Source organism: Podospora pseudopauciseta, chromosome 1, assembly GCF_035222475.1.
Source record: "Podospora pseudopauciseta strain CBS 411.78 chromosome 1, whole genome shotgun sequence".
In the NCBI taxonomy this organism is placed as follows: domain Eukaryota; kingdom Fungi; phylum Ascomycota; class Sordariomycetes; order Sordariales; family Podosporaceae; genus Podospora; species Podospora pseudopauciseta.
In genome coordinates this window covers 5289286-5307053 of record NC_085892.1, presented here as the reverse complement: position 1 = coordinate 5307053, position 17768 = coordinate 5289286, and the positions used below count along the sequence as shown (strand labels likewise).

The following is a 17768-nucleotide window of genomic DNA, read 5'->3' as shown; positions in this document are numbered from 1 at the left end:
CCCAGCCTTCAGTCGCTGATATCCCAAGTAGAATCTCATGAGCTGCGCAGAAAGAGCTCAGCCAGTATTTTCTGTTTCAGGAACGGTTTCATCGCCGTCCAATATGTGCCACGGCGGTTGCGAAACTACCAATGGACATTACCCCCGCATTCTTCCAGAAGCACACATGCTTCCCGGATTTCTCCACACATGCGCTTGTCAAAGCCCATCAGTGCCAACGAGTTGTTCGGAGTTCCCAAAGCTGTTTCGATGGTGGCCCGGGGCTGGCATTAACTTATCAGGTGAGTGTGCTGTATTTCAGTGCGAAGGTTCTTTGAGTGGCCAGGTTCAATTGAAGGCCACGAGCACCGATTCCCAAACTGGTCCAGCTAAATCATCAAAAGCATATTATCTCAGAATCCGGTGCCATACATATAGAAATGCGAAATTTTATTTGATCTGTCGGGATGAAGTTGTTATTGGTTGGCCGAAGCCCGGAGTAGCCAACAGGTACCTACGGGATTACATAACCCATTTCGATAGGCGCCAAGAGGCGGATGGGCCAATGCCCTGCATGCAAGAGCCGGCGCCGATTTGGTTTTTTGTTCAGTCAGCCTTATCAACTCCGTATCCGCCACTGTCCTGCTGGATATTGGTCACCCAACAAAACAACCTCCTCTCTTCCGCCACGACCATTCCCCCACTCCCGCCAAACATAGCCAGTCGATCTCGCAAAATGGCCTCACCAGCACCCCTTCAAAGGCTACAGGCCCCATTGCGACGGTCCTTGGCCCGAGCCGCTGTCCTTTCATCCCGAACTTACGCCACTATCCCTTCACCGTCCGACCCGGAGCTGACACAGTCATCGCCAAGCCCAGCAGCCTCAACAACCCCCGCGAAGAAGGCCCCGCGACCGTCATACTTCAAAGACACCACCGTCGCCTCCTTTTCCGAGTTCGTGGGCTCCCAGTCTGCCCCCCTCTCCCTCAGCGAAGCCTACGAGATCAAGACCGCAGAGGTAGGCCCCGCCGGCCGCAAGCGCACCATCACCCGTCTGCCAGAATGGCTCAAGACCCCAATCCCTTCCTCAGGTGCCAACCCCAACTTTGGCAAGATCAAGGCCGACCTCAGGGGTTTGAACCTGCACACTGTGTGCGAGGAGGCGCGATGCCCGAATATCGGCGAGTGCTGGGGTGGAAACGACAAGTCTGCTGCGACGGCGACGATCATGCTTATGGGTGATACTTGCACCAGAGGGTGCAGGTTCTGCAGTGTCAAGACCAACAGGAAGCCTCCGCCGCTTGACCCGCATGAACCGGAGAATACGGCCGAGGCACTGGCGAGGTGGGGGTTGGGGTATGTGGTTTTGACAAGTGTGGATCGTGATGATTTGGCGGACGGTGGTGCGAGGCACTTTGCGGAGACGATTAGGAGGATTAAGCAGAAGAAGCCGACGCTGTTGGTGGAGGCGTTGACTGGTGATTTCATGGGGGACCTGGACATGGTCAAGATTGTGGCGGAGAGTGGATTGGATGTGTATGCTCACAACGTTGAGACGGTGGAGGGGTTGACACCGTATGTTCGCGACCGGAGGGCTACTTTCAGACAGAGTTTAAAGGTGTTGGAGCATGTGAAGGCTGTCAGGGGCAAGGAGGGCATCATCACTAAGACGAGTATCATGCTTGGTCTTGGTGAGCAGGAGCAGGAGGTTTGGGATACGATGAGAGGTAAGCATCATTCTGGATTTCCTTGAACAGCCTGGGCAAACGCTGACATGGAACACAGAGCTGAGAAGGATCGACGTCGATGTCGTCACCTTTGGGCAGTATATGCGCCCTACCAAGAGGCATCTCAAGGTCGAAAAGTACGTCACCCCTGACGAATTTGACCTCTGGAAGCAGCGTGCTCTGGATATGGGCTTCCTGTACTGCGCCAGCGGCCCTCTTGTCAGGTCATCTTACAAGGCTGGCGAGGCCTTCATTGAGAACGTTCTCAGGAAGCGCGCCGGCGAAAGGGGTGCAGCCTCGGCGAGTCTCGACCAAATCGTGGCCGCTGAAGAAACCAAGGCTCTCTGAGTCGGTATCGTAACAGTTTGGCTTCCACATAAATTTCTTCAACATGAGTAGAATGGCGTTTCACACTCCATACGTTGCTGTAGCGGTACGTTTTTAGATTGGATTGGTTGGGCTGCATGGAATTCGGCGTTAGAGGAGGGGGTTCGTTTAAAAATCGAGTTTAATATTGTAACATCAAATATACACAGCAGAAGAAGAGGTCCAGCCTGAATGACCTGAAACCTTTCTCTGCTAGATTTGTTGGGGCCAAATGAACCTTTTCTGCACACCAAGTTGCCCATATCTATCTTCCAACATTATGGCAACACCGGGCATGTTGCCAGACCATCAATTCTATTCATGCACCTCAGAACGCCAAAATACCATTCTTTTACCAAGAAGCCTTTTTCACACCTGGCAAATTACCTGCCAATGCTTCCATACGGAAGTTGTACTGTAAATATGGGTTAGCAATGACTCAAGCTCATCCCCAAAATCCAGTGACATACTCTTGACATCTTGAATGCTCTCAGTACACCTCTCCCCTTACCGCCCAAGACGCAGCGGTTCCTGATTTGTGTTGGCCGGGTGTAGCAGTGCATCTGAGTGAGCTGGAGCTGGGCCATGGCACGTGTCCTCATAGGAAGGGTGGTGTTCCGGATGATGTACCGGAGAGCTTGTCTGCATTTCATGTCAGGATATCTACCCCTCGTGATCATCCCAAGAGAACCATGTACCTCTCGGGCTCCGCGGCCTCAAAAGCCTTGCGCTTGGAGTGATCCCGGATGATTTTGATGTTGGTGAAGCACCCAAGATCAAACTTTTTGGCCCTGAACATGGACATCTTTGCTGTTGATACGGAGAAATAAGAGCCCGACGGCCTGTCGAATGGGTCGGTCTAGAGGGTTCGCTGGCTGCTTAATTGAGGCTCAACTCCCGCACTCTTCTGAGCTGGAGCTGTGGATGATGCTGGCGGTCGTCCCGAGTTCTGCCGGGCGGTGACGAGTGAATTTCCAAAGCTCACCCAAAATCCAGAGCGCACAGACAATTCACCCGCCCCACTTAGAATTTGCAATCTTGCACGGCCTTTTCACACTCCATAGCAGATTTGCAGGCGTGCACGGTCCAGTCCTGGGATCAGTATATATTTTCATCCACCACCGCCATTTTACTCGGTTTTTTTTCTTCTTTAGCTCTCTTTGCCTTTTGGCTTAGATCAAGTGTAGTATCTGTTCTTTTCAGTTTAATCTCTGAAACTACTCTACGGAGTAGAATCGTGATTATCCTAATTTTTGTCTCTCGGCTGACTTTCCTCTGGGCTTGCCCATGATCGTCGGCCACAGTGTCCCTGGTATTACACTGTCTCCAGGCGACGCGAACCCTCTTTTCATTGCACTCTTGAGCTCTGCTTGAGATGTGAGGAAGAGATCCTTTCACATCAATCTTGTCATCAATTGCCTGGTTCCGTCAGCATTGCCATGTTTTAGACAGCAACTACACTAACTAGCGGTTGCAAAGTCGGGCGGTGCTGCTTTTGCGTTAGGTTTGTCATGCTATGATGTTGAAAGACTGAATGAATCTTTGGAGTTGATGTCAGTCAATTGCTGCTGTACTTTGAACGCCCGTCACATGGAAAATAGTCATAATTGCCATCAGGTCGGTCCCATTCTCATTAAGTTTGTGTTGTTTTCGGCATTATTCGTCGGGAAGGCGCAGAAAAAGGCATCGTGCCGCCATTTTTGTTTGCTTCACTGGTGAGCTGGGGGTGGTTTGCTCAGGCAACTATTGTGACTCGCAACCATGGCATTAGCTGGAGATTGCTCTCATGATACTATCTTCTGCCAGGCTCCCGATGGTTCTGGTCATGCTACTTGTTATCTTCGTCATCTGAAGTTGTTCACCCAGCTGTTCCTTCCCAAGTTAGATGTGGTCTACAACCCTCATCTTCAGCGCCATCAAGCTGGAAAAATTATCTCTGCCTCTCTCTCAGTAGTCGGCTCCAACTTTGATCCAAAAATCGAGCCATTTTCTCGCTGTCTGAGAGAGAATACCACTTTGACATCTTTTCTTCGACTTCCTCTCCGGTACTAAGTCGCAGCCTTTCTTTCTCACTCACTTCGAACAACGATGTTCCGTCGCCGCTGGTCTGGCCTCCCGGCCGATCCCATTTTTCCAGCGAACATCTCTGAGCTCGGGTTCGTGACAATCCCCTGGACTTGATCTTTTGGATCGCTCAACCAAACTAATGATCATATATAGCTACTTCATCAACGAAGATGATGAGATCCGCTCTCTCGAAAATGCCGACTACTACTTCCACTATTTCCTCACCAAGAACGAGCGCTACAACGACCGCCGCCGTTTTGCCTACAATGGTCAGACGCCTCCTTCTCCCGTTTCTGAGCTCACATGACTAACATCCATTGCAGAAGCCATCGGCAATGTGGTTCACTCTCGCCTCGATGCCGAGTCACTCGCTCCCCTCCGTCTGCCCGTGGGAACCAAGCCCATTGACCCTCATGTCTCTATTCGCATCAGTCCTGACCTTCCCGAGCGCTCTCGAGTTGTTCTCATTGTTGGGGAGGACAACCAGCAGTTCGGTGTCCTCGCCCACCGTGTCCTGGGTGGCAAAGGTGGCATCACCAAGGGCTCGATCCTCAACCTTGTCCAGGCCTTGAAGAAGCAACCCTCTTCCTCGACTGACCCTACGCCCCCTGGAATCATCATTGCCAACCCTAGTGAGTTGTGGTGGTGGCCTGAGGGCAAGAGGGGGTTGACGCCTGTGGACCGCCATTACATTCCCATGACCAGCGCGGTTCACCTTGGTCGCGCCTACGACAAAGCCAGAAATGGGATCCCCAAGAATATTACCACTGCGGAGCACGTCAAGTGTGTTTTTGAGGAGGTGGTAGACAAGTTGGTTGGGAAGGACGTCAAGTTGGATATTATTGCTGTGGGCAATTCGGCAGAGGAGGTGGAGAAATATCTAAACGATGATGAGGTCTGGAAGAAGTTTGGGACGATGATGGGGGCGATGGTAGTGTTGGGAGGGTTTTATCACTCGGATGAGTTCAAGTGTGAGGGGTTCAAACAGTTTATGCAAGAGGTAAGAAGTTTTTGTACTGAGAGGAGGATAGGAATGCTGACAATGCTGGTGTTACAGAGAGCTCGCGCCTATGCCATCCACCACACACCCCTTGACAACCCTATTGCCGAGTCTTTTGGCAACCCCGGTGCTCTTGGGTTTACCTCCTTTGGTTGCCCTGCTTTCAGCGCTGGCGAGGCGAATATGACTGAGCTGGTGCTTATTGAGACACATCATAGCGTTCTCAACTGGCTGGAGAATGTTGCTTTGCTTGGGGAGGCGTACAGGAATGAGGATGTACAGATCTATGGAGATGATGATGGAGTCATTCCGGAGGAAGTTCTGCAGGCTTGGGGCGAGAAGGATGTGGAGGAGACCGAGAAGCACATGAAGGGGACCGAGAAGGATATGGAGGAGGTCGAGGCTGAGATTAAAAAGGACGAGTTGCATGCATTGGAGGATGGCAATTCTGGCCATGATAGCACTCCTAAGAAGGAGGTCGCTGTTAGCAAGGAGAGTTCACCTGGCTCATCTCAGGACAGCAGAGTTGCTGCTGCTGAGAAGGAGGATGAGGGGAATGTGGTTCTTAAGGTCAAGGATCTGAAGGTCACGGTGGAGGATGGGGAGTAGACTAAGGCATCCATAATGGGAGAGGTTGGTGCAGTGATTTTCGAGGTTCTCTCAGCAAGATATCGAAAGACAGAATGCTCATTTAGTTGTCTGGGGAACTAGAACCCCCAAGAAAAGTGCAAGTATGCTTGAGTATTGAACAACCATGTTTGTGAACGATGCTAGCGCGTGGACACCCAGATGCTGAAGCCCGGAACTCTTGTTGATTGTAACAAAGAGAAAAGATCTTTCAAGTCGTCATGATGGAGAACGTTAGTTATCAGACATTGGTTTTTACCAAATCAGTTATATATAGATACTGTTAACACACCTCGGCTGTGTGGTCATCGATAAGATGAGTGGCATTGCAAACGCAACTCCTCGCAATAAGAGCAAGAACGAACGAGTGTCTTGCCATATCTGGCCAGGGTAGCTACCTCAACTACGTAGTTAATGGAGCGTGGTACTCAAAAGTCGCCTGACTGCCAAAATATTTCTGACAGCGACTTTCTAGATGGCCTTCCTATTTTTGACAAAATTCCACCACCGAGGCCGCTACAGCGACGCTGAAAACCTGTTTTCACACACAAATTTGGTAAGCTAACAGCATGTTTAAAGAGGAATATTTGGTGTTCCAGAACTAACGTGGACAGGCACCACCTTTTCGCACTCAAGATGCGTCCCGTTCAACCCGACCTTGTCCGAAAGAGCGGCGACAGCAAGGAAGCCGGCCTTGTTCCATCCGGAGGCCCTCTTCCCATGGAAGCCAGCCGCCCAGGCACCAAGACCTCGACCACACGAGACCAAAATGACAGAGATGAGGCAAACCGAAATACTGAATCTGACGGCAATCCTGACGTTCCGACCATCAACCCCGACGACTTTCCCGGCAATGAGAGCCCCGTGCCACAAGGAATCCTAAATAATGATGATCTTGACAAGAACGCAACCGTTGACGTCGGCCTTGCTGTCAGGCGCGCGCGTTACCAGTTGGGAGACTACCCAGCCCTCTTCAAGGACGTTGTTGAAGTGATCGCGAAAATCACATCCGGCGGTGCAACCGTGACTTGGGCTAGCAACAAAGTCATCGAACGCTTCCAACGCATTATCAGAGAAAGATACGATTCCGGGGAGCGCCAGAAGTCCTGCCCGCTCACCAGGGCCGAGTTGTTGGCCTCGCAGTACTGTCATCCATATGGAGAGGGTCTACCAGCTGTCCAGAAGAAGCTGACCGCCATGGGGTTTTCATGTTTCGATTGTGGGGATCTGACTTTCAAAATCTACAAGGAGCTGCTAAGCAGATGGAACAAGTACCGCAGCATGATTGACAAGCTCCGCGGAGAGTGTTCCGAGTTGGAAAGCACCCTCTTGACCAAGCTCGACACTTGTATGGGCGAAGCTGCCAAGCTCGAGACCGGACAGCTTGAGAACCTGTCTGGTGAGTCCCGAAATGCCAGAGAGGAGCTGAGAAGTCACAGTGAGGAGTTGAGAAATTCTACTGAACAACTGACAAACGATGTTGGCGAGTTAGGCCAGACAAGGGGGGAAATCGTCAACTGCATTGAGAGTGCCCTTGGTAATCTTGAGAAATTCTTCCACAAGATTGGGGGCATGGTTTGGAGAAATGTTCGAGATGAAACGGACAGCTCCGTCGCTCTTTTTCTGAAAGAGTTTGACCCACACTTCGAAGCCCTAAACAAGCTCAAAGACCGGCTCCAGGAGAACTACAAGCTGCTGGAGAAATGGCGCTCTGTGGCCGGGCAAAATCTGAAGGCCCTGAGAATCTTACAGGAAACTCAAGCTTCTATGGTGGCAGTATTGGCCAACAAATCGGGGGAGGAGGACAGGCGTAAGGAGGACAAAAAATAGACATTACGACAAAATGTCAAGGGCTGTAAGATAGTCAACATGTCTCTTAACTATCTTTTGAGGCCCATCAATGTGTTATGTGAGGGATATTGATGTGTGTCTGAGACCTGTCGAGTATCTTTGAAGGCCTGCTGAGTATTTTTCAAGGCCTATTGACTGTACTCAAAGGCCCTCATTCCCAGCAGCAGTCTGTCTTTTGCTAGGTAGCCACAATGCGGCATTGCCCATTGCTAACACCACCCGCGGCAGCTGACACGAGGAAGTGTTTCTCCCTCATCCGTTTGCAAATGTGAGGAGCTTTGATCCTCATGATGGGTGCTCAGTAAGCACCAGTGAGAGATATGAATCAATTGCTAATTTCAACCTTCAAGTTCCGGCAGGGGTGGGCAGGGGTGGCCGCTTGCTTGCTTGCTAGGATGGCCGATTTTCAGGCTGCTGCGAGGACTGGAGGCGAGTGGGCTGTGGGGTCTGGAGGTTAAGGTGCTATCTGAAGTTGTGCGAATATGTACTTGACAGATGTTAGTGGAACATCTTAGTCTTTGGGATGGGGACGGTGGGGACCAATGAGAGGGCGAAGATATACGATGGGTTTTGGCAAGGGGGTTGAAGCGTTGAGTGTATGTAAGCTGACGGGCGAGAATGGGTTGTGAGTGTTGATCGGAACGATACTCGATGATGCTGGTGAGTTGTCTGGTAGGGATAATGAAATTTGATATCCGAGACGATGGAAGGCATAAAGACTGAGGTGTTGACGCTCTGCTCTTGGATGCCTGATTTGGTTCAAGATCTTGGTACCTGAGCATTGCGGTTTTGAGACGTGAGGTGAGGCTGACTGTGAGTGAGAGGATATGAGGGTGCGCTTTTGGGCTAGGTAGCCGATACAACTGCGTAGCGTCCACGGCAATCTTAGTCTCTGCGGGGTTCAGTGGGAAACAAGCTCCTGGCAGACCGGGGTCGTGAGCTTTAAACTCTGTTAGTGGCCTAAATTGGGAATAGAGGGGTTATGAATACGTGCTGCCTTGGGTCTTATGAAACTATCTATCGGCGCCTTTTGGGCTTTAATATTCGGAGAGGGGTGAGTGCTGAGGGGAAGATTTCTTCGCACCATTTCTGCTGTCTTGCGCAAGCCATAATGTTCGTCGAAATAGGCTTCTTGCTCTCGGAGATCCCACCGAAGGGATCCAAGATTGGACCTCGCCGCAGAACGACAGTCAGCCGTCGTTACAATAAGAGACGGCCTGCATTGCAGGGGCAACTGTGCCGCAGATTAGTGATGTGAACCTAAAAATTGGCCTTGCAGGGGAGCAAGCCAATCAGAACCAGGCAGTGATGACCAAGAACGACAAAGTTGCCCAAACGAGCATATCAAAACTGGTTCCTCTACCTAGCATCGCCAATGTCAGCACCAAAAGCTCACGCGCTCTTGGTATGCTTTGCAGATCTTCGGGTGGAAGGAAAACGAGGACAAGGGAATGTCATGGTGACAAAGGTCACAGATACCAGCTCCATGTGGTCTACCAGGGTCACAACCCGCTCTGGTCGAGTGAGGCCCCGGTATGGTCCCCGGTCTGGACACCGGGAGGGGAAGGGCCCGTATCTCCCTAGGCCACCCTCACCAGGTCCATCATCTCACGTCTTTGCTGATTTCTCTCTCTTTTTGCCTCTCGCCCTCGTTGTTGCGCCTGCTGATTGTCTCTCGTTTTTTCTCAGCATCTATTGGCGATCATCAGGTCGGGTCTGACAGCAGCACTAGGAGGTGTCAAGATCTCCCATATCCTTTCCTCATTCTTGCACTGCTCTTCCTAGCACCAGCATTGGGCGTTGGGCAAGTGGAAGAGCGGGCATTAAAGCCAAGTTTGAGATTGGAATTTGCGAGCCGGCAACGGGCCTTTCTAACTATCCATATTCTTCTTCGAGATGGCGTCATTGCTATCATCACTGCTTCTACTTGGGGCTGCCATCTCACCGGCACAGGCACGTGTAGCAGCTTGGTGGAATGGCGTCGGGCCTCAAGTGATTGTCCAGAACGAGACAACTGGACTCATCCGATACAGCAGATGCAACCTCTTTGACAACCCAAAATACTCTTACACCGACGGGAGTGTCTTCTCCCTTACATACAAGCCCAAGAACGATACGCCTCTGGCTGGCTCGGGGTACTGGTCGAACGAATTCACAGCGTAGGTAAATGCCTGCCATTGTTAGCAAGAGGTTGATGCTAACAGCAAGATTGCAGTGCCTCGATCTACTATCTGACCGAAAGATATGAGATTGCCAACGGTCTGTTCCACTGCAACATGACTACCGGGCTCTTTGAAAGCAAGGGGAACTGGATCATCAGCAAGCCATCGCCTAGCGTTCATCAAAACACCGGATTGGCTTCTTTGCTCCTGGGTGAAGAGGTTCGTTTCCCCAGGCCGTTGATACTCAACAGTTCACGTTAACAAAACCTAGGGAGGATATCGGCTGTTTTATCACAATAAGGATGGCCAGGTTGCCCAACTTGGTTATACGAGAGACGACGGCCAATGGTTGTACAAGGGCATGGTAAGCAAAGATGTCAACACTGTACCCGCTCTTGGGGCTGCCCACTCTGGAAAGGAGAACATCACGGTTATATCTACCAGGGACTTCAGCAATATTGGGGTTACAAGATGGAATAGTGCTGGGACTTGGTGGAGGTGTATGTATCTACCTTCCTTCATCTGTCGAGTTTTGATGCTGACCAAATGTAACAGCCACGCTACCCCAAGCCTTGGGAAACGAAACCGATGTGATCACCAGCAAGACGAACAAGACCGAAATTGCAATCAATGCAACGGCACCAGTCAACTTCACCTTGCCTGCTTATGATGCCGCCACCAAGGGAATGGGGATCAGCATCAACAGGAACTACACACGTTTCATCTGGTATATTGGCACCGATAAGAAGATCCACCAGATTGGAAACACAAACTATTTCTGGAGTATCCGAGAGAACCAGACCGAATCATTCTGGCCCGAGGCAGATGAGCCCAACGCCAGCGTCGGTGTTGCTTTCGACTTTTCATCCAGTCTGGTGCACCTCTACTACATGGCGAAGGGAAAGCTCGTCCAAGCCAAGTATGAAAACGAATCTTGGAAGGCATGGTCAAATGTGCCTGAGCCCCCCGCCGAACAAACCACCAAGGACCCCACCCCTTCTGGACCTACCACCACGGAATCCCCTGTTTCTGAACAATCGGATGTGCCAAACGAGGGTCTCTCCACCGGTGCTAAAGCTGGGATTGGAGTGGGTGTATCAGTTGGCGTCATTGCTGTTGGAGTGCTCATTGCAGTTATCGTGTTGCTGAAGCGTAAGAAGCACGAGGGATTCGAACACCCGCCCCAACAGCACACGGACGACGGCTCAACGATTGCTCCCACCACCCCTGCGCCATCATATGGTGTCCCTCACCCCCAAAACCCATTGATGGTTCACTACAACAACATTGCTCCTCAGTATCACAACTACCAAATGGCGCAGTATGATGGTTACGCCTGGGATCAGAAGTATGCTCCTATCACATCAAACTCCCCACCAGCATCACAGCCATATAGTTCTCCCCAGTCAACATACGCCGCAATGCCAATCCAGCAGCTTGACTCGGAGACCCGTCCGACAGAGCTGTATGCTCAGCCTCTATATGAGCTCCCAAACCAGACGAATTCTCATGAGCTAGTGGCAGAGCCGAAGAGAACCGCGGCGGAGCAGCAGGAAATATACGAGACGCAGCAGTTGGAGCAGCAACGGCGGGCGATGTATCAGCAGCAGCGGCAACAACAGCAACAACAGGCGCAGATGTACCAGGAACAGCCGCCACAGTACCAGCAACGTCAGTAGTGAGATACCAAACCAAAAAAAAAAAAAAACCCCGCAAAAAAGAGGAAAAGGATACCCTGAAATAATTTTATGGCAAGAGGATGACGGATCTAATTGAATATGACGGAATTTCGAAAGAGGAAGGGCTTGGGTTGGAAGAACGTGTCTCATTTATGTATGATATTCCCACAGTTTGCGCTTCATGATAGGGACGCTCTTCTTTGTACATTCAAAACTCCTCATTTTTTTATTGACTAAGACTTTCTCCCTTCAGAGACGGCATGTTCTTCAACGTGATGGCTTTGGCTTGCTATTTTGCATGACTGGTTCCCTAATGTGTGTCCTGCTGGCGAAGGGCAGTCTTCATTGCCTACACCAGTGTATTTTGAATTGAGGAGAAAAGTTTACCACGTAGCAATATGTGCCTCCAGCAACAAGTCTGTGTGCATACAATGGGTTACGCCATGACAGAGCAACGTCGTTGCCAAGCATTCAGGGGCTCGGTCTGAATATGATACTCAACATGTTCCCACATCTGCGAGCAGATACGATACTATTGTGGAAAGAGAACACATTCAGAACAGCTAGTCAAGACTACTTGAATGCATCAAGGCCGTGCTCATAGAAAGTGGTGCCTTCCAATTCAGGCCATTGTCCCCCAGCGGCCACAATGCTCCTTCCTCCCCAGAGGTTCCACCACGCGCTCCAGACGTGTGGGACTGCCTATTGTCAGTATCTTTCCCAGTCTTTTCTCAATTGAGGCCTCCGTCCGTTCACTTCTTCCTTTCATCCCACCAAGCATCCTTATTTGTGCGCCGCGAACCCTTCACCACGACTCGATCAACTCGAAGGTCCGACACTGGTGAGAGGACCTATCTCACTTCAAGACAAGTCCGGTCGCTCAAATATCTCGAGTTACGTATCCTTTCAGTCGTTCACCTTTCGCTTCTTTTCGTGCGTTCCAGCGTTACGAGATATCCTTCGATTCCGCCGCAATACATCTAGTATCTCCCACTCCGGGCCCTAGCCTTTCTTACTTAAGGGGGTTACTATCACGAGCAGCACCAGATACATAGACTACCGGCTGTCCAAGCCAAATATCTACATACGGCATGTTCTACAGCCACGAAAGTAAGTATCTTGCCGAGCCATCCGAGAGTTCAGACGCTTACACCACCAACAGTCCTCACCAGCCACCAGTATGGTGTGGCCACAGTCTGGTACGTTCAGAATTTCCCTTCACCAAATGTTATCCTCGTATCTAATATCACCAGGCTCGTCTCAACCGTTGGAATCAAGTCCAATGCCAAGAAGATCTCACGCAAGGCGATCCAGGAGGTCAACGTCCAGAAGGCTTGCGAAACTATCTTGGAGCCTGGTGCCCCTATTGCCCTGCGTCTCCAAGGCAGTCTTCTCTATGGCGTCTCCAGGGTGTACTCGCAGCAGTGCCAGTATGTATTGGCCGACGCTGAGAAGGTGCAGGCCCATATGATGGCTTTTTACAATGCCATGGGCGGAAATGAGAATGCACTGGATCCGAGGGCAGGCCAGGCCAAGTAAGGTTGCTCGAAAGAAATTTTCTTTGGTAACGTGGGTAGCTGATATCTTATAGACGGAAGGAGCTCATACTCCAAGACGACCCTGATTTTGACCTCAACTACCAGCTCCCCGTCTTTGAGCTTGACGATGACGGTAACTTGATTCTTCCAGCCGTCGAAAGCCAAGCATCACGCAACAGCACTTCACAGATGTCACCTCACCAGCTCGACAGCTTCAACGCTGGCGGCAGCTCGATCCATGGGGGCCTTGACCTCCCCGGATCTTCTTCTGGTCTTGGAAACCCATTCCATGACGGTCCCTTTGGCAGCGATGACATAGATCATGGCATAGACAACCAACAGGTGCTGCCCTTCGGCGATGGGGAGCGACAGCTTGCACCCATCGATGATTGGGGCATTGAAATCGACGCAGATGGGAACGTGTTAGCCCTTTTCGAGGAGCCTGAGCTGCCGCAGATTCCCCAGGTCGATGTTTCCAAGGCCGATGACCACCTTCCCTCTGATCTCGGTCTCGATCGATTCGATAGCGAAGGAGACTTCATTATGGCTAACAGAGACCCTGCCATTCCTTCTGATCCGCGCCTGCCGTCTGAACCCCCTGTCCTTCCTCAAGTCGGCCAGGCGCAGCAAGAAGAGAACCAAGAGCAGCAACAACAAGAGGCTGAAATGGACGAAAACGCTAGTGAAGTTCAAGCTCCAGCTCGTGCTCGACGTCAGCGTCGTCGCCAACTTCTCGCGCCAGATGATCAGACTATGCTCACTCGTGGGCAGATTCGACTCTGGGGTGACACTTACGCCAACAGAGCTGATGAAGAGACCGCTCGACAGCAGCGACGTGGGCTCACAGCCACGGAAACACGGATGAATGCTTACAATCTGGTGTTCGGACAGGGTCTCGCCAACCTTGGCTACTTGGCCGGCTACCCTAACATCCCGCACCCCTTGGCCCCCTTATTTGCAGGAGAGGGTCTCGCTCAGCAGTTAGGTTTCATCAGCCCAGATTTCGACGTCAGCGGCGATGTACCCGCCACCCCCCGTAGCCGCCGTCGCACAGCCTCACAAGCCCTCGAGCTAGAAGAAGACGAAGTCGCCCGTCGGGTCCGTCCCCGCCTCAGCAATGAGCCCGACGCCCCACAAGGTGCCCCCCAACTTACAAACGAAGCCAAACTCTTCCTCCTGGGTGAACAAGGAGAGCCAATTGAAGCAGGCAGAAGGGGCACCAGCGCCCAACTCTCAGACGCAATCCACTCCGATGCCCCCTGGAACAGACCCTCCTCTCACATCCCTAGCTCCTCCATCAAAGGCGGTGCCGGCTCCAAACCCGGCAGCCGTCACGTCAGCGCCTCCCCCCTCACCCACCGTGCCAGAGCTGGTATCTTGGGGGGATCAGACCAGATCGAACGCTTCAGCGATCAGCCCATCTTTGGATCAGACACGGGTTTCTCCCAAGGAGGAGGTGGTGTCTTCCTCTCTTCTGATCCCATCATCGATCCGATTGAAGCCCCCAAGGAGATAAAGGTGCCAGCTGATACCTCCCAGCAGATGATCAATGCCCTTGATCGCGAGGGGCAGAACTTCGCAAGGTTTCTCCGGCATATTGCCAAGACCAAGGGGTACGCCAATGAGGATGATGAGCAGGACGAGAAAGCCTGGGTGAGCTTTGATGACTTGTTTGAGCCGGAGGATAGGAAGAGGGCGGTGGTGGTGCAGGCTTTTCATCATGTGTTGACTTTGGCGACGAAGAATGTGGTGAAGGTGAAGCAGGATGGACAGGGGGGGCTGAAGCCGTTTGGGGAGATCAGGGTGGGGGTTGACTTGCCTTTGTCTGAGGATGGTGGCGAGGAGGGGCAGGATGAGGAGATGGGGGATGGTGGTGAGGAGTCGAGGATTGCTACTGGGGATGATGATGAGGAGTAAATGGGATGATGCATTTATCGCATCTTTGGGCAAAAATTCATCGGATTTTGGGAGGATTTGCGTAATGGAGAGATTTCGGAAATCTCACAAAAGCTGTTGCTTGGATGGGGAGGTCATATTTCCGGAATGCTCTGTACCGTGTTGCTTGCATCTGCGCGAAGCGGACGGAGTTTCGGACACAAACAACAATTAATACAAAGCATAGGAGAGCATGGGGTGGAGGAAAGGCATCATGGTGACGCTGCATAAACATTAGATTCGCAGGATCACAATGCTCAATAAACTCAATTTGTTCTTTAACTTTTTTCATCCTTAATGGATGTGCTACACCCAAGACTAACCATCGTATCTCATGATAAATGAAACCGCTTACCGTCATCGACATTAATCATACACTTTCGTCATCATCCATTGCGCCTTCTCGGTCAGCAAAGGTAAGATACTCTTCCTCGACAGCTTCATCACCTAAGACCATCTTCCAAGCATCTTGAACCGACTGCAAAATTGAGTCGTCAAAAGCAAGGGCTGAGGCAGGAGGAGCAAAATCGAAAACCGAACGGTTTGCTTGACTGTGAGCCGAGCTTTGCAGTTGCTTATACTGCAGTTTATAAAGACACTGGGGGACAGTATCACCAGACAAAGTAGCCAGAAAAGAATCCAATGCTTGTTGAAGCAAGTCCTGGGAGGCATGCTCTGATCCAGTGGTAAAATAAAGAACACCTGTTGATCTCCAGTTAGCGCTTGTTCAACGAACCAGCATGAAGAAATGAATATGATTGAGTGAGAATACATCAGAATGTCAGAGGTATTATCGCCAGTGCCGAAGCTCAGACAATGTAGATAAGTATTCCATTTGGATCATCATGGTATTCGGAAGGGTAGTGAAAGAGACAAAGGAAAGAGTTGGCTTACTTTGGTTGGCAGGGCATTCCCCGGTATCGCTGGAATGAACAGACAGATACACCGGGGATGTTGATGCTTCCCCAGTAGCAGTTGACAAGGAGCCAGCTGGGAAAGCAACAATGGCGACGGCCGGCTTTGGTGCACCTTCGACCGTTGACTCGAAAAGTGATTTCAGTGAGGAGCCAACAACAGCTACCAGCCTGTTGATACCGAATCGATCAGTAGCGCTCTCGTTGGCGCGGACAACCTTGCGTGTCTTGATTGTATCGCCGCTGGAGAGTTCAATCACGATGGGGTCGTCCTTGTCATTCATCGTCTTGACGCCTGTCCCGAGCATATACACAGCTCCGCCTACCGCACCAGCTCGGCATGAGACTTGGGCAATCTCTGACAGGCCGCCCCACTTGGGGTAGAGGGCAGCAAAGCCTGGACCGTACATACCCATCGACGAGAGATGGCGATGGATGACAGCCAGCCCGTCTCTGGTATTGATCTTTCCGTTGAGTGAAAGGGTGAGAGTGATGATGTAAGTCTGAAGTTCCTGATCCATCTTGAACTCTTTCAGCAAGAACTCAGTCAGTGGTGCATCCGCGTGGGGTTGCCATGTGTCTGTCTGGGGGGTGCTGTCGTAATCCAAAACGAATTTGAGGAACTTCATCAGACCGCGCTTTGCCTTTGCTGAGATGGCGGTGGTAGAAAAGACATCTTCGCGGGTAGAAGGGATGCGGACCAGGGTGGGTTTTTGCGAGGAATCTGGGGAGGGCTTGAAAATAGAGAAGGATCCCACGGCAAGGAACTCGACCTGCCGGTAGGCGCGGGAAGAGACAAGCTGGGAGAGCAGCGTCGAGCGGGCGTGGATGAGCTGGGGTGCGAGTGCCAGGGAGTATGCGCGGGGAAAAGACAAGCCGGTGTCACCCCCGAGCTTCTTCACGGAGGCAGCCTCAAAGAGGCCTTCCTTGCCGGTTTCGACCTTTTCAACCCATGATTCTACTTCTTGCAGGCTGAAAGCTGCTTCAGCACCACCATAGAAGTCATTTGGATCGATGTGAAGGACCTTCTTGTCGGATCTCGAGAGGGCTCTTCAAGGTGGGGAAGTGCTGGGTTAGTTAGACAGGCAAACGCGAAGTTGGTGTTTTGCTTGATTGTACTTACAAAGCGAGCAGCGACTGCTGCAAACCCGTGCCGCAGATGACGACGTCCCAGAGGGTGTCAGCCAAAGACTCCATTGCTACATGGAGCGGGCACTCTGTGACAGTCGGGACTGCACCAACAGACAGGTTTTGCAGTTGTGGTGGAAAAGAAGCAGTTGAGAAGCCTTGCAGGCGGCGAAAATTTGAATGAAGTTCGAGCGGGTGGATTGGCGTAACCTTGTTCACGTTGGTGGGGCCTCAGGGTCGGCAAATGTTCGGCCCGAGCCCCACCTGAACTTATGCACGGATCATGCGAGCGACTGCAGGAAAACACTGAAAGTTTTGGCTCGAGTAGAAACTTTCTCTTTTTTCTCACTAACGCTCAACAACCGACGGTGATGTCTGCCCTCAACAGCATTGTGGTACGGTGGAGTTGCTTTCATTAGGAACTCTCATGTTGAGCGGCAGATCAAATGTCTCCCTGTATCTCCTGCTCTGGAATTCATCTGTAAGAGTGGGTCGAAAGTGTAGACACATTTTTCCATGCTGCTCAGTTTGCTGTTATTTGATGACGAGCCCTCGCTGTTTGACCCCTTCTGATGGCTGCCCTTGAAAGTATACATCGATTAGATTCTTGAGCAGGGTTATGGATTTCAGCTCCAAAGCTATCAAGACTTCTTGACTTGGATTCAGGGTCTACGCTGCCTTTCCAATTACCCGACAATTCTCAAGGTCGAGATATGTCGCTGGCGGTTAGCGCCTGGGCTTTATTTTGGATGGGATATAGGTTTCCCTAGACAAGACAGATTGTGACATTTACTT

General features: G+C 51.3%; 6 protein-coding genes across 6 annotated transcripts; 4 read left to right on the top strand and 2 right to left on the bottom strand.

The window, feature by feature from the left end:
• Positions 1-3: 3 nt before the first annotated feature.
• QC763_114620 (uncharacterized protein) lies at positions 4-2349 on the top strand. The gene is made up of 2 exons (XM_062908038.1): positions 4-1706; positions 1765-2349. The coding sequence occupies exons 1-2, from the start codon at positions 38-40 to the stop codon at positions 2052-2054; spliced, it is 1959 nt and encodes a 652-aa protein (XP_062771061.1). The 5' UTR covers positions 4-37; the 3' UTR covers positions 2055-2349.
• Positions 2270-3184, bottom strand: MRP2 (40S ribosomal protein mrp2, mitochondrial). The gene is made up of 3 exons (XM_062908037.1): positions 2771-3184; positions 2543-2714; positions 2270-2487 (listed from the first exon to the last, which is right to left on the bottom strand). The coding sequence occupies exons 1-3, from the start codon at positions 2875-2877 to the stop codon at positions 2425-2427; spliced, it is 342 nt and encodes a 113-aa protein (XP_062771060.1). The 5' UTR covers positions 2878-3184; the 3' UTR covers positions 2270-2424.
• A 561-nt stretch (positions 3185-3745) lies between these two features.
• Positions 3746-5748, top strand: QC763_114600 (uncharacterized protein; the record flags this gene model as incomplete). Its single annotated transcript, XM_062908036.1, has 4 exons — positions 3746-4228; positions 4293-4408; positions 4463-5139; positions 5197-5748. The coding sequence occupies exons 1-4, from the start codon at positions 4161-4163 to the stop codon at positions 5746-5748; spliced, it is 1413 nt and encodes a 470-aa protein (XP_062771059.1). The 5' UTR covers positions 3746-4160.
• A 493-nt stretch (positions 5749-6241) lies between these two features.
• On the top strand, positions 6242-7596 carry QC763_114595 (uncharacterized protein; the record flags this gene model as incomplete). Its single annotated transcript, XM_062908035.1, has 2 exons — positions 6242-6322; positions 6403-7596. The coding sequence occupies 2 exons, from the start codon at positions 6242-6244 to the stop codon at positions 7594-7596; spliced, it is 1275 nt and encodes a 424-aa protein (XP_062771058.1).
• Positions 7597-8724: 1128 nt separating this feature from the next.
• Positions 8725-15211, top strand: rec8 (R8 protein). The gene is made up of 7 exons (XM_062905337.1): positions 8725-9776; positions 9833-9998; positions 10051-10279; positions 10335-11450; positions 12621-12657; positions 12712-12993; positions 13050-15211. Exons 1-7 carry the CDS (start codon positions 9514-9516, stop codon positions 14911-14913), a joined length of 3957 nt encoding a protein of 1318 aa, XP_062771057.1. The 5' UTR covers positions 8725-9513; the 3' UTR covers positions 14914-15211.
• MRS6 (Rab proteins geranylgeranyltransferase component A) lies at positions 15180-17152 on the bottom strand. Its single transcript, XM_062908034.1, has 3 exons — positions 16969-17152; positions 15826-16895; positions 15180-15633 (listed from the first exon to the last, which is right to left on the bottom strand). The coding sequence occupies exons 1-3, from the start codon at positions 17040-17042 to the stop codon at positions 15302-15304; spliced, it is 1476 nt and encodes a 491-aa protein (XP_062771056.1). The 5' UTR covers positions 17043-17152; the 3' UTR covers positions 15180-15301.
• Positions 17153-17768: the final 616 nt, after the last annotated feature.

Coding starts and splice junctions, on each gene's coding strand:
- QC763_114620 (XM_062908038.1), top strand. CDS start 38: ATGAGCTGCGCAGAAAGAGCTCAGCCAGTATTTTCTGTTTCAGGAACG. Junction 1,707..1,764: donor GGTTTGGGATACGATGAGAG/GTAAGCATCATT, acceptor CATGGAACACAG/AGCTGAGAAGGATCGACGTC.
- MRP2 (XM_062908037.1), bottom strand. CDS start 2,877: ATGTCCATGTTCAGGGCCAAAAAGTTTGATCTTGGGTGCTTCACCAAC. Junction 2,715..2,770: donor GAGGCCGCGGAGCCCGAGAG/GTACATGGTTCT, acceptor CATGAAATGCAG/ACAAGCTCTCCGGTACATCA. Junction 2,488..2,542: donor GAGCATTCAAGATGTCAAGA/GTATGTCACTGG, acceptor CCATATTTACAG/TACAACTTCCGTATGGAAGC.
- rec8 (XM_062905337.1), top strand. CDS start 9,514: ATGGCGTCATTGCTATCATCACTGCTTCTACTTGGGGCTGCCATCTCA. Junction 9,777..9,832: donor TGGTCGAACGAATTCACAGC/GTAGGTAAATGC, acceptor GCAAGATTGCAG/TGCCTCGATCTACTATCTGA. Junction 11,451..12,620: donor GCCGCCACAGTACCAGCAAC/GTCAGTAGTGAG, acceptor CACCACCAACAG/TCCTCACCAGCCACCAGTAT.
- MRS6 (XM_062908034.1), bottom strand. CDS start 17,042: ATGGAGTCTTTGGCTGACACCCTCTGGGACGTCGTCATCTGCGGCACG. Junction 16,896..16,968: donor CAGCAGTCGCTGCTCGCTTT/GTAAGTACAATC, acceptor CCCACCTTGAAG/AGCCCTCTCGAGATCCGACA. Junction 15,634..15,825: donor GGAATGCCCTGCCAACCAAA/GTAAGCCAACTC, acceptor GGAGATCAACAG/GTGTTCTTTATTTTACCACT.